The sequence below is a fragment of the Ascaphus truei genome, chromosome 2 (assembly GCF_040206685.1).
Source record: "Ascaphus truei isolate aAscTru1 chromosome 2, aAscTru1.hap1, whole genome shotgun sequence".
Classification (NCBI taxonomy): domain Eukaryota; kingdom Metazoa; phylum Chordata; class Amphibia; order Anura; family Ascaphidae; genus Ascaphus; species Ascaphus truei.
The window spans coordinates 370,897,960-370,912,909 of NC_134484.1; the positions used below are offsets into that span (position 1 = coordinate 370,897,960).

Consider the following 14,950-nt stretch of genomic DNA (forward strand, 5'->3'; position numbering starts at 1 on the left):
AAAAGTAACCTCCCCAACACTCATAAAAATGCTTATGTATAAAATAGTTGTCCCCTAACAATTTCTTTAGTACCAATAATGCTACTAAAATTATAATTGGCCTTCTATAAATCAAGCTCCCACAATAGCAATTGTGTCATGAAAGTGGTGCTAGATCAGTATGCATTACACTACATGTACTGAATTTCTAAATGGTGAAGCAGTCAGATAGGACAATTGGAGTTAGGGGAGACTCATATATTGCAATTTTTGCTTCTGTCACTTTCATTTTGTACTATTATTTGAGCATCGAACCAACTGGTCTGTGCAGCATAGATTTACATATACCAAGAAAAGGTGCTTCAAATATAAGACGATTGCTAAACAAATGCCTTGTATTGAATGCGCATGCTAGCAGACCAAATAGAAAGTCACTGACACACAGCGTGTCTAGAACGATGCATCCTATCTCCTACAATTAATATGGTTGTACTGTACCTCCTTGTAGCAATGAAATTAAGAAGGACAATCACAATTAAACACACACAGTACTTGCCAAATAATTCCAGATTGACATTGTGATAATGATCCAGTCTTGATTTTGTATTGCCACTTGCTGGTCTATGAACAGCTTTAGTATACTTGATTAAGATCTAAAGAAAGATCTTCAATCATTATCACAATTTTGAACTACAGTTAGTTGGCAGGTATTCTAAACAATATTAGCAACAGTGTTTCAGGCAAATGAGAGATATTGATGCACGGTGGACATTTCCTTCAATACCTGTGGACTTTTCCTCCATAGAAAGGCTTTGTGTGGAATGTGACAGTGGAAAAATAGCCCGTCTTGACACAGGTAATACTGACTTTACCTCCCAGCTCCACCCAAGGAACTGTGAGTATAGAACGGGCATAGGCACAGGGAAGTGTGAATACATATTCCTCATCATGCTCCATCAAATTGAGAATACCTGAGGGGGCAAACAAAGGGATAGATATTGTTAGAGGTGCAATATTTCTTAAACATACACAGGAGCTCAAACCAAGTAAAAGCAATTAATTCTAAAACATTTTCTCGCAAGATTGCTACATACTGTAGATTCAGTGTTAAAATGTTTAGTGGTAGAAAGTGCCAAAGACATTCTGGCTCCACATTTATGTGACCCCTATTTTAGTGATAACATGTTCCTGGATTCTTCTTCCCACTGGCCTGAACAGACGAACTACCAGAACCAACAGAATGGTGCATGTCATTCACAGAACAGGGGCCATAAGGGATTATTCTGTATGTGCCAAAACAACCGAATGGGCTGCTTTCGGCCGAAAGTCTCTATTAAAGTGAACAGAGAGTTTCAGCAGAGTACAGCTCGATTGGCGGCTTCAGCTGATATAGACTAAGCCCCACAGTGTTCCAGTTGTGCACAATGCTTGGCCCTGTAAAGTTTACAATTTAAGAGCTTTTCAAAAAACCACACTACTGTAATTCATATGGACAAAACAATACATACAGCTTTCATTCAATGCTATTTCAAAGATCCCATGTAGGAGGTGAAACAAAATCATTAGCTTTGTTGGAAAGATTCACCCCCAAAGTAAAAGTAAATTTACACATCTGTGTGCTGTGCAAAATAAATGCATTCCCACCCCTCTTCCCCACTGAAAGTCAATCTTCTTGTATACTTATTGCCCTCCACTTTTAGTCCTATCACAAGATATTAGGTAAATATTGTAAAATTCATACACAGCAAATCTACTTTCCAGGGATACATATTACAGTGCCTTTAAAGTACCTTTGAAAACATCAGTGAAATATGAATGCGTCTCATTTGTGTCATAAACGCATCCATGCTCGCTAAGCAACTCCTGAAATATGTTACTGGCATTAGCTCATATTGATCCTTGGAGAGACATTTCTAAATACATTTTAGAGGAACCTGTTTGAAATAAAAGAATCCCAAACACTTATGATGCTGGAAGCCCTGGAGCACCTGAGCACCACTGGACTTCCAGTATTTGCGCCCATGTGATTGCCTTTGTAGGAGTTACATGAACGCAACTGCCCCCGACTGACACGTGGTGGGTGCTCAGCTTCCATTTCAATCACGTCGACCAGGCTGATGACCGCTATTTAGAAATAAAACATGCTGGCCTATTACGTCTATCAGAGGAAATGGCAGAAATCTTTTTTACATGCAGGAAGAAAACAATTAATAGCTGAAACCTGATGACGGCATTACAATGAAAGAAGACCAGAAACCTTAAATGACTTAGGACCCTGTTTCAATATGCTATGAAGTATTCATTCCAGTGCTAGAAAAGAGAAAGCAACATTCAAACGAATAGTACTAAAATCTTTCCCATACTGGCTTCACAGCACATTGAGGGCCTGAGCTGTAATAGAAAAATTATTCTTTTTGTAACAGTGTAGGTGTAACTATTACATTCTGAAGGAATCTGATTTGTTGGTTCTACACTGAAACATACAGTAATGTATTTTTCTGTAAGGATTAATGATTCTATGCAACAAAGCAATTCTGGAGCAAAGCTCACTCCAAGTCCAATTCATTTAAATAGAGCCGAATTCTTCCCCAGCATGGAAAGACGCCTTCACAGAATATTGAATAGTGGCCAATAGTTTTAAGGTCTGATTTAAAGGTGGGGAGAGATGGTGCTTGGCGTATACGGAGAGTGAGGGAGTTTCACAAGTAAGGGGCAGTGAGGGGAAAAGGTTTAAGATGAGAGAGAGCAGTACAGGTGAAATGGGTGAAAAAGAGACTGTTATGAGTAGAGCGCAGGAGACGAGCAGATACATAGTGAGAGATCAGAGCGGATGAGTGAAGATCCTTGAAGGTAAGAAGTAAGACTTTGTATGTGATCAGAAACTTTATGGGAAGCCAGGAGAGGGATTTAAGGAGGAGAAGAACAGAGACTGTTTTGGGAGAAAGTGAAATTATTCTAGCAGCAGAATTTTGGATAGATTGCAAAGGAGAGTGGCAGGCAGGCCTGTTACCAGTATGTTACAATCATCTAGACGGGAGAGGAAAAGGGCATGCATTAGAGATTTAGCAGTAGACTGACAGAGAAAATGGTGGATCTTAGCAATGTCAATGACATTTTTAAGCCATGCAGTGAATAGAGAAGGAAAGGGAGGAGTCAAGTGTCGCTCCTAGGCAACATGCTTTGGCAACAGCATCGATGGTAGCAACATTTACGGTGATGGAAAAATATTAGGCAAAGTTTAGCCATATTAAGTTTAAGGTGGCGGAGCACCATCCACGAGGATAAACCCATGAGACAATCAGAGACTTGGGACCCTAGGTGTGAGGGAAGGGGTGGATAGATATATCTGCATAGATATGATACGTAAGATGAAAAGCATTGATAAGGTCACAAAGTGATAGTGTGTAGAGAGAACAGTAGAGGTCCCATAACAGAGCCCTGAGGTACACCAACAGACTGATCAGCCGGAGACAGCCATGTTAGCAACAGAGACTGAAAATGTGTTTTAAATTTCATTTGAAGAGTGTCAGTATGGTGAGTGAGGGAGAAGCTACACGATGCACATATTATGAGATGTATCAATGTCTGCATTTCTGTCCTTTTTATCTCCATTTTTTGTGACTAAAACTTACCCTGCCTAATAATCTGCATAAAATGTTAAAAAAAACGTAGAACTAATAAGCATCTGACATTTGGTATAGTCGAAGGCAGAAAAACAAAAAGGGAAATTGAAATGTACCGCAACAAACTTTTGCTGGCACGAATACCTAAACCTTTGTAAATAATATAAAACAATTCTAAAAAATAGAACTAATATTGGGAATGGTGAAAATGTGGCAGTATGACTTTTCCTGATGGCCAAGGACCTCCTGAATCTGCCTCAACCTCATACATAGAAAATGACGGGTTCCAGCTGTAGAAGGCCTGTTAAATTGTCCAGACAGATATGTGCTACGAAGAATAAAGGGCACTGGGAAAATACTGTGAGTGGGACTTTCTACGGTGTAATCTATTTATTTAAATGAAAACTGACACATGTGCATGATGAAAAAGTAGAATAAAAAAAAAACAAGCCCACAGAATGAGCTTTGGGAAACTCATCTTTTGTAAGAATGACAGAATGAGAGTAGTGCAAGTTCTGGAGATAGCCCACAGGCAAGTAGCTCAGTAACCTCAGCATGGTATAAGTGTAAGGCTAGGTCCCCAGTGGCCGCCGCTGCACGTGCTATGGCGTAAGGGAGAAAGGGAGTCACAGAGAGATGCAAAGTGATCATAAAGCAGAATAATCTCCTGCAAACAGTGTGTTGGTTTCCCGGACCCCTGTGTGCCATTTTACAGCAGCTGCTTAAAGAAAATGCACAGTGTAAATTATTGATCCTTCAATAGAGTTAGAAATCTATTCCAGCTATATCTCAGATGCATAGACATGATATGTAAATGTATGCGTCCAGGTGCAGAAAACCAAATCAATAATTGGTGTAATTAGAAGCAATAACATTTGATTACTTAAACACGTGTTTGTATGTCCTTGAATAGCAGCACAGTACATGTTCGCCAGACGTACAAACGGGCAAAAAACGGAGCACTCGAAAGATTATTTATTAGACAGGAGCTCAAATTTAATTAAATAGGAGCTCATGTGCCTGGAAGTATAATAACCACACATTAAGCAGTGGTTAATGCAAATCTAAGAATCAGGATATAATCGGATTATCTGACGTAGTGATAGTTTAGTATAAACATTCAAATACTCGGCTGCACTTAATATATACAGAAAAGGGAAGGCAAATACATTGCACTACTATATGGAGACACGCTGCGCAAAACATAAGACGCACATATAATAAAATGACTATGTAAAGGGAAAATGAAACATATAAAGAAGCCTTGGTAGTGGTCAGAGGCCACAATAGTCCCTTTTATTGCACTCTAATTCAAAATCAGAGAGGAAAATGTAGGTATTGAGATACAAATATCCCCAGAATTGGTCGAGCACCATCTAAGGCTGAGCTCAGACAGGCTGCGATGCGACGCGCGCGCTCGCAACTTTCCCTTTGGTGGATGGGAGTTTTCAAACTGAAAATGACCCCTGGCGGTGAAGTACAGCGTTGTCGCCCCTGCACTTGAAGAAGACAACTGAAGTTGTGATTTCAAGCGGCAGCCGCGTCACGTGTACGTCGCCAGCCAATCACAAACACACAAGTGACGTCCCGCCTCCAATTGCATCATTCTGTCTGCTGAGGATGAGCACACATCGCCCAGCAGAGAGGCGCAGACGCACGGTAGCGTAGCAGCCTGTCTGAGCTCAGCCTAAGTTTCATAAGGTCCCCAAAGCTTGGATGACTAGTAAGCTGCCTAGGGTAGCAGTACCCTAAAGATAAGATAGATATACCTAGACCCTACTTTTGTAGGGACACGCACCCCCGGCCCCCTCCTCTTTGTGTGTGTGTCTGTATTTTCCTGCAGGTAAGTGACTCTTAATCAGGCCTAAAAGATTCATCGTCGCCGTTCTCAATTCAGAAAAAATTATAGGCCCTTTAATTTTGCCTCCAGATGGGCCTTGGGTAATATCTACATGCTTGTTGATCATCTATGCTGTGCATCGTTACTGTAACATGTGCTTCATAATGTTGATATGGCACATCAAATTTCCTGTTATTTTACTTCCAGTCTGAGGTCTGTGACCTGGCTGAGAGCAAATGACCTAGCTCAGCAAAGCTAAAACTTTCAAGTTTTGATGGCAACATGTGCAACTTGGAGTAAATCTGCAGTTCTCTCCCAAAAATAAGGCATATGGCTTTGCTGACATTACTGCAGACTGTTGGTAGTATAAACATCAACCAAACCGCTTGAGACAGATTTTTGTTCCATTTGGGAGCAACTTTATGACTGGAAAGTAAATTTCCTTTTCACCTGTTCAACAATGGTGAATACAAGACTGTCTGGCTTGCAAAATGTAATACATTTACTGATGTCACATTTAGAGATAGTCGGGTTACATTGTAGCTCTGGTCTGTATGCTGTGCACACACATACCTTTTCAAGATTCTGAAGATTTCAGTCAGGCATAGAATATCAAAGTCTATTTAATAAGCTATCCTGGCTGCAAAGCTGAAGTGAAAACAACTGCTCTAAAAAAAGAAGGGAACTAAAGGGATACATACAGCATAATGTCATTATTGCTTGTTACTCAATGTAGTCATAAAATACTACATGTAATGATGTCTACAAACGTATAAAGGAAGGTTAAAAAAACCTGTTAAAAACAACAACTTGCAAAATAGCACATTTTTCAACAAATAATTTACAAAGAAGAATGTGCTTTTGTAATTCAGTGACCCAGTTTTCAAAGTAACTTTCTTACTTAAGCCACCTGCATAAAAGGTTGCAAAAACTAATGGAATAATGATCAGATAGGCATATTATTTAAAAAGGACTCTTCCATACCTTCTCCTACCATGGACACCCCAACGGACATCCCCAGGAATTTACTTTTGGTCCAGACATGAGCATTCACACACATTTTCTTCTCTTTGCATTCGCAGTAAAAACAAGACACTGGTGGATGATGGGATACTTGCTCAGCCAGAAATCGCAACTTGTATGACTCTGTAGCAGAACTCTCATCTGTGGAGGGTTCCTTAGAGAGTGCGGAGGCACTGGGAGTTCTAAAAGACTTCACCCTGTCCTTGGGTACGTCCCAGCTGCAATGAAATGTTTCACCTATGACTGGGTTATAGGGCTTCTTGGCAACTGCTCCTTTCCGGCCTTCATGGAAGGCTGTTAGGTAATATTCCACAAAGCTGATCATTCTTTCCTCGGGTGTCGCACTAGCTGCAATGGACAAAAACAGTTCTGGATGGGCCATGAAATTTGCATACATCTCCAGCAGGGATCTTTTCTCCAAAATAAATGTTGGAAGCACTACCTGTGGTTAAAGTAGACAAAGGAGACATGATTTCCCCCCCGATGACAGAGCGTTAACAAAAACACACAACACAGGAAATCTATATTTACAGATTATAGTATGTTCTTCTGAACAATACATGAACAATCCTGCCCACTCAAGATTTTTTTTAAATTTTATTTTTTTACAAAGTACAGTACACTGAGTAACAGTATATTCTTTGTCAAAAAGCAAACCTTTTTAAAATATAAAATTTCAAATTATTTTTATTACCGTATTGGCCCGAACATAGTACGGCCTCGCACATAACACGACCCTAAGGTTTTGAAGGTGTTCTACATTAAAAATAAAAAGTTAGGCTGCACATATAATACAAGTACAGTTTTCTGCAGGACATTTTTAGGAAAAAAACATAGCACTATATTAAGGCCAATACGGTAATTCTATTAGCTGTTGTGTGCATCTTCAAGGACCTCACAAAGTAAGCCGTGCGACTTACTGTAGAATGATCTTTATTACTTTAAAGCATTAAAAAAAAAAAAAAAAAGTTCAGTGCACATGGGACTGCATCTTTAATAATTTCTTTGGACGTTTCATGCAAGTCCACAAACAAACATGATTATAAGCTAAACTGTTAGAGAACAAGGATTTCAATTATGCTCAGAATTTCTGATTGGTCAAAATTGTGGGCATTATTCATTCTGTAATGGGCTGTACATTTTTGCACCTTGCCCAGTTTTAATTTCCAACCAAACAGCTTTCCCTTGCCATGCAGGGAGTTAGAGCGGGGAGGGGAGACAGGGGAGGTGATTGGACAGGAGGCACCAGCCAGGCACTGACACCTCCCCTCCCTGCCTGCAGAGAGCTCCACACAGGAGACAGTGAGGAGAAAGGAGTTACTGCCTATGTGGACATAGAGTAGGGGGAGAGCTACAGTAAAGGCACAAAAGAAATTGTAGAATGTTTATAAAATTAATATAACTATACAAGTGTCTGTATTATTTATGAGAAAAAGCATACATTTAGCCTATAATAGTAATACTCCCCTCAGAACAGGGTATTATTGGCCAATAATGTCCTGTTCTTCTGGGATTATTACTTAAACAATGCATCTTATTGAAATACAGGGCAGATTGATGGGCTATCTAACTATTTTATTTTAAAGGGAAAAGAAAAATCTGAAGAATTGCTTGATTTGGAGATGGACATAAAGAGCAAGGTATCCATCTTTGTTGATAACACTAGAGTAGTAATGACACAATTGTCCTTAGTATAACACAGCAAACAGTGTACAGATATAGCTAAACTTAATGTCCTTGTGGCCACGGGAAAAAAAAGGGCAGAAACCCGTGGCCCCTCTGTGGCCACATGGACAGCAAGTTTTGCGGCCCTGAAGGATGAACATGGTGGAGTTCCATGCTTTTGAAAGGGACTCCGCAGCAGTAATCCTTTGCTTGAATGAGAGAGACATACTGATACTCACCTTCCAGATGAGCTGCGCAGCCGTCTCTGCATTTCTACGTCAGGATCTGTGTCTCTGCTCGCTGAAGGCAAGCAGACCTGTATTTGGACAGTGGCTTTCCAGCCCCTTTCATGATGTAGATGACCAAATATGGCCATATAGGCCCCACCACCCTCCTGATGTAGAGCCCCATTTTCTGGCACCTACATCAGATAATACAGGCCTGCTTACCTTCAGCGAGCGGGGACATGGATCCAGACGTAGAAATGCTGCGACGCCTGCGCAGCTAATCTGGAAGGCGAGTCTCGGTATTTCTCTCCCTGCAGGTGGCCCAAAAGGATTAACTCCCCAGCGTCCCATTCAGAAACATGGAATCCCGCAGAGTTTATCCTCCTGGGCCGGTACTGTCCTCGGGGCGGTGAGAGCTGCAGCCGCACCGGAGCTGTGAAAATCGCAGCACCGAGGTCAGTACGTCTAGCTGCATCTGTATGATACAATTTGGCTACAAAAAGCCTTGTTTAATTTGGGAGCATAAATGGGAGATTGTTTTTTTTTTTTTAAACAGATAATTGTATGGTTATGACTTTGGGACCAGATATTAAGCAGGCAACATAAAATCAATTGATAGACCCATCTCTGTGTGCAGTCAATAAACCACTAAAGTAGTGCGTGCCACCAGCAATCTTCAAAGACTCAAACTGCAACAATAGCATAGTACAGACTTGCAGCCCGTCCACAGAGCAACAATAAGACTGTCACCATGTGGAAAGAAAGGTTAAGCACAAATTTTTCTTGTACGATTGTTGAATATGAGTTGCTATTTTAATTTATTTTATTAAAAGTTGTGTTTTATTGGTGGGCCACTTTAAGATCTGGCTAGAAAATTGATTCCAACTGAGACATTGGGTGATCTTTTGCTCCGCTGGATCATGGCTTTTTTTCTATCAAATGCTGCAATTTTGTATTGCCTTCTTCACACATAGTGCATACTGTTCATACCGAGCACTTTATTTCCCTTAGAAATGAATGAGAATGGTAAAAAAAAAAAAAATGAAATCATCATACGCTACAGGTCACGGATAATTGGTAGACGTTGAGCTATTTCTGTAAAACAGTGGATTATAATTAATCTTGTTATGGAGTCAGAAAACAGGCAGATTGTGAAGATTAATAACTTTTTATCAGTTGTGTATACAAGGAAATGAATAGGATAGTTATTGCCCTGTACACCGAGGCCATACAAACACAATACAGCTAATGACTGGAAAACCAAGAGAGTGGATTATAAAACACTCAATATTTATATGGGCAATATTTACTAAGCGTTGCTTCTCCTTAACAGCTTCTCTGCCCTTATGATGCACTAAGTACATCAGTACTGTTATAGCATGAGCCTACAGCTGCCTGACCTCGTCTTCAACATGGACAGCAACACATCAGCACCTGACACTACTTGGCTAATTAGATCGGGGTGGCCAACTCCAGTCCTCATGGGCCACCAATAGGTCAGGTTATAAGGATATCCCGGCATCAGCACAGGTGCCTCAGTCATGCTGACTTATAACCTGACGTATTGGTGGCCCTTGAGGACTGCAGTTGGCCACCCCTACATTAGATGAAGACTAAGAACCCTAATCTATAATATTCGATGCGGACATTGTGTCCGAAATGAACATTAAAGTTTAGGCGATATAGAATTACCCCCTTAGTAATGTGTGCATGTAATACACCTTTTTAATATTATATTGGAGCCCCTATTCAGGTAAAATAAAGAACCTGTTTAGCCAGGATTGCTGCTTTAGCTTCTTCTGTGCTTGAGAAGTGTACAGCATAGTGTACATTGGCTTCTTCAGAACTCAACAGATCAGGCAATACAGAGTGACAGCAAACAGAGTTAGGTAAATCCACCGTCCAGTTTCCCCTGCCTCGTCTGACAAGTTTTCATATAAGAATTTGTTAACCTTGTTCCCAAGGAAATAGCATTATCTAATTACTCAGTTGCAGTTGAAAAGAGAGATAGCTGGTTAGAGAGAAAAAAAAAAACAATGAAGCTAAATTCTCTTTGCATACCTTGGTAAGGTCCATGCCAAGCTTTAGCTGTGAGATAAGGTGAAGGATTACACTGCGCTGATCATCCATGACGCCTAAATCTTCCTCCTCGTTATCTTCTATATCCGTCAGCTCATCTTCAGCATCCGGAGGACCAGCCTGAAAAATAAAGCAAAATCCAACATTGCTAGATTATTTCTCCAAAATTGTAGGGATTCTGTTTATTTATTTTGACTGCCTGTTATTTTTGTTGTCTCCTTTGTCTTATGTTTCCTCTGCTTTTTTACTCACTGCCCCAGTTCTCTAAAACTGCATTCCCATCAGTGTTTCTAAAGGATGCATATAGCAGATCATCATTCAAACATGGGGGGGCATATGCCTCCCCCCCCCCCCCCCGTATTGGGTTGATTCTATATTTTGTAATTTCATACTACTTCTATGAAGCCCTAATATTATGTATCTCCCTTGTCGCTCTGTCCATTAATATGACGATTTTTTATTTAGTGATTTAGCACCATTTATATTTCATCCATATGGATCCTTGGGGTTTATTATCCTTTAGGTGGTTATTTTAATATTCTAATTTCTTTCTAATTTAATATGTTTTATCTTTTAATTTTCATTATTATCTTTCAAAACAATTGTTTCTGGTACATCGTTTGTTCATCTATATTGACCATTATTTACATTAGCAACATTTAGAACGTTACTAAAAAAAAATTTTTATATATATAATAAAATATTTTTTCTATATAATATATAGATTTTTTGTATTGATAATTATATTTTTCAAGTTGGGTATGTTGGTTTTTGTTGCTTTTCTATTTGAGGTCAATATATATTTATATCCTCTTTAATGATAATAATTTGTTTTCTAATTGTCATTTGCAGTATATTTTGTACATGGTCTTCATTAGCAGCATTTAAGATTTATTTTATTCCAATTTTTATTATTATTTTATATGATCCCATTGCGACAGTTTTATCCATTCCATTTATAATTGTGTCCTTTGTTTTGCCAACATTTTGTATATTTGTGCCAGTTATTATCAATTATCTCCTTCGGGAGTCACTTTTACACCTTGATTCAATGAATAACCATGTGGTTTAGTTTGTTGTACACAAGATACGGGTTGCTGGGCAACCCGCTGGCTATAAATACACAGACTTTGTTACATCCATTACAAGCCCTTTGAGAAAGTCGCCGTCTGGTGACGAAACGCGACAGGGAACGTCAACGCGTCATCACGTCATTACGACTCCACGCATGCGCACAAGGAGGCCGCATTGAGCGCGAGTCAGTATTGCGGCCATTGAAGTGTTGGAGGCAATCTCTGGGACCTTAACAGATCAACCTTTCCAGTTGCGACATCTCCGGTTTCCTGGTAGCAGTTAAACAGCCCTGGGGGAGCCTCGATCTGTGGACTTCTGTTGCAGACAAGCCGGATGGTGGTGATATTATCACAAATTGCTCAAATTGTGTTTTTTATCTTGTGAGTGCATTTCTTCCCCCTCCCCCCTCCCCTCCCTTCCTTTTTACAATTAAATGTACTATATCATGCTATGGGGCGTGCGCTCTCTCCTCTTTTTTTCTTTTAGATTTCCTTTGGATGTGGTTCATCCATTTTGAGAGCAGCCGGAGATCCCCATATCAGCACCAATTGTCTACTATTCATGGACTGGTCTAAAAGGACTGGTTGGACCTTATTCTTTTTCTTTCTTTTTTAAGCACATTTTTTTCACATCAGTGCACAGATTTTTATTGGGTTTTTGGTATTTACTGTGTTGTATGTTTTCATAATACTAGTTTATTGCACAATATTTAAATTGTGGAATTTTCCATATACATTTATACATGGTATAATTTCCACATTATGCACTTTAGTCACTATTAGGGGTTTTTATTCACCAATACTCTGGCGCTACTTTATTTGCCTTATATATATATAGTATATATATATATATATATATATATATATATATATATATATATATATATATATATGGCCCGGATTCCCTGGTTTGGCTTTTACCTCCGCTGCAACTTGGGAGAAGGGAGGTTGCTGCGGAGTCAGGTGACTAGGCCTGGCCAATGGAGTGTTAGGATTACCTGCTGAGGCAGTGGTTACAGTTGGTGCTCTGAGGGATTGCTGTCAGTTGGAGCTGGGACACAGCTAGGGGAGGTTGTATAGGTGCAGGGGTCTGTGACCCTCTGCACTAGGCCAGAGATCCCCTAGGCCCCAACTCACCCTAGATTGTGGCTGCTTTAGGGAAGACTCCTTCATTTAGGGATTCTGCCCTTTTAGTGATTAGCCATCTTAGGGCCACAGTGGTTTAATTTGAACTATTGCTGCTGCAGTGTAACGTACGTGCTCACCACAAGCCTGGACCGGACCGCGGGGCTGAGGTGGGGATAGATATGCACCGACCTTAGACCACGAAGCCTGATCCGGGTTGCGAATTCCGTGGTAAAACAAAGCCAGGTCAGGACTGGAAAAGGCAGGATAATCCGTGGACAAGCCGGGGTTAGGATAGGAGAAGGCTGGGTAAACGATATCCATGCTGGGGTTCGGTAACAGGACGCTTGAGCGAAGGTGCTCCAACGTAGAAAGGAACAGGAACGGGGGATCCAGTGCTTCAGCACAAAACAGCACTCCCTAGCCGGGTACAGCTGTGAGTAGTGGAGGCCACTGGAAGCAGGAGATTGCAGCAGGTAACAGGAACAACGATTCAGGCCTCTGCAGGAGGGGTAGGGGATCCAGTGCATCAGCACAAACAGCACCCCCTAGCCGGGTACAGCTGTGAGTAGTGGAAGCCACTGGAAGCCGGAGATTGCAGCAGGTAACAGGAACAACGATGCAGGCCTCTACAAGGAGAATATGCAGCAGGTAACAGGAACACCGATGCAGCAGGGAACAGGTACTGCAGACAGGACAAGAAACACTGAGGCTTCAGTGTAACCGAGGCCGCACGGCGGAGTCTGCCAGTAACTGAGAACAATGACAAGAAGGCCAGGAAGGCCAAACACAGGCTGTGGCAAACACAGTTACTAGAGAAAGTCTATGTTCAGCAACTTCCTGGTGGGCGGGGTAGGAGTTAAATAGAACAGACAGCCAATGAGACTGAGCTGCATAGGAGGCAGCAAGAAGCAGACTGCAGTTAATTGCAGAAGCAGGCGATTCTTGATTGCAGGATCAAGGGTGTGTTTCCTAGAAGCTGCAAGGTTCTGTAAGGACAAGGTTTCAGCAAAACCCAGGAGCGGATTCCTTACATGCAGTCTGTGACCAGACTGCCAGAGAGGGAGCGACCATCATTGCGAAAAAGTCAGAGGACTTTTGTTTGCGGAGGATATTGTTGGATTGGCGGATTCCCTGCTTCTCGTTGTTAGCGCGCCCGGGTGTGGACACAGCCGGCAGGTACCGTTCACCAACACCGGTATAATAAGGCGCTGATCACGCCTAGAGGGGTGGGCATCTTTTGGGGACACTTATTGGGTGAAGTGACCAAAGGACACCTCTGGTACTGTGGACACGGTGTGGGGATACATTGTGGTGGGACAACGCCCTGCGCGGCAAGGTATAGCTGTAACCTTTAGTATTGCTATTGCCTGTATGTGGTTTAAAGTTATTGCTCACAGTAAATGTTATTATTGTTATTCTTATAATCTGTGGACTGTTAATAATAGTTCCTGCCCGGGGTTATCCCATCCAATAGGGATCCTGCGCAGGTGGAGGCGCTGCCACTCAGTATATTCGTCACCTCAGGCTCCCAGTAGCGGAGGCTCAGATCCCTGTGAGCCGACAGGTCCCGCCAGCACTAGTAGACCCTTCACACTAGAGGGAAAAAGGGCTACATATACATAGGATATTGTTATCTTCACTTACAGTAGGCCTGCACAACTCCAGGCCTCAATGGCCGCAAACAGGCCAGGTCTTCAGGATATCCCTACTTCAGCACAGCTGGCTCAATTAGTGGCTCAGTATGACTGAACTAGGGATATCATGAATACCTGGCCTGTATGCGGCCCTCGAGGACTGGAGTTGTGCAGGCCTGATTTACAGTGAGTTGCCATCATGTAGGGGTTTTTATCTGGTGTAAGAAGTTCTGCACCTAGATCCCATTAATCCCATTTTTAGAGAATATATTTGAACCAGGCAGGTAAATTACCTTTGGGTGGCTAAGATATTTATCCCTGTTCTTTGTTCACCATGTTAGTATACAGGTTGGCTTTGAATGATTTGATCCTAAAGGGCTATACAGGTTTACCTTGGGGCATTGACCAGGAGTAACCTCATGAGCATTATATGTTGAGGGCAAACTATCTGAATAACCCAAGCAAGCAAGATATGTAGCAACTAAGATTATCCACTATTACAGGGACTCTGCTTTTGCTTTATGCCAATAGGATTTCGATATACAGTATACTACTACCACTGATTTATTCCTTGCACATCAAGCTTTTTTATTAGGAAACCACTAAGTATTCATAAAATACGCAGAACTAATGTATGACTTAGTGGTCTATTCCCTATAGAAATTAGCATCAGTATGCA

General features: G+C 41.2%; 1 protein-coding gene across 4 annotated transcripts in view; it reads right to left on the reverse strand.

Moving 5' to 3' along the window:
- The window catches only part of OSBPL10 (oxysterol binding protein like 10), a 303,273-nt gene that overhangs the window by 29,327 nt on the left and 258,996 nt on the right, over positions 1–14,950 (reverse strand). For all 4 annotated transcript variants that reach the window (XM_075587024.1, XM_075587022.1, XM_075587025.1 and 1 more), the window contains 3 exons: positions 10,419–10,556; positions 6,427–6,907; positions 764–950 (listed from right to left, as the gene is read on the reverse strand). In XM_075587024.1, the coding sequence (XP_075443139.1) occupies positions 764–950; positions 6,427–6,907; positions 10,419–10,556 (806 nt within the window). The remainder of the gene's footprint in view (positions 1–763; positions 951–6,426; positions 6,908–10,418; positions 10,557–14,950) is intronic.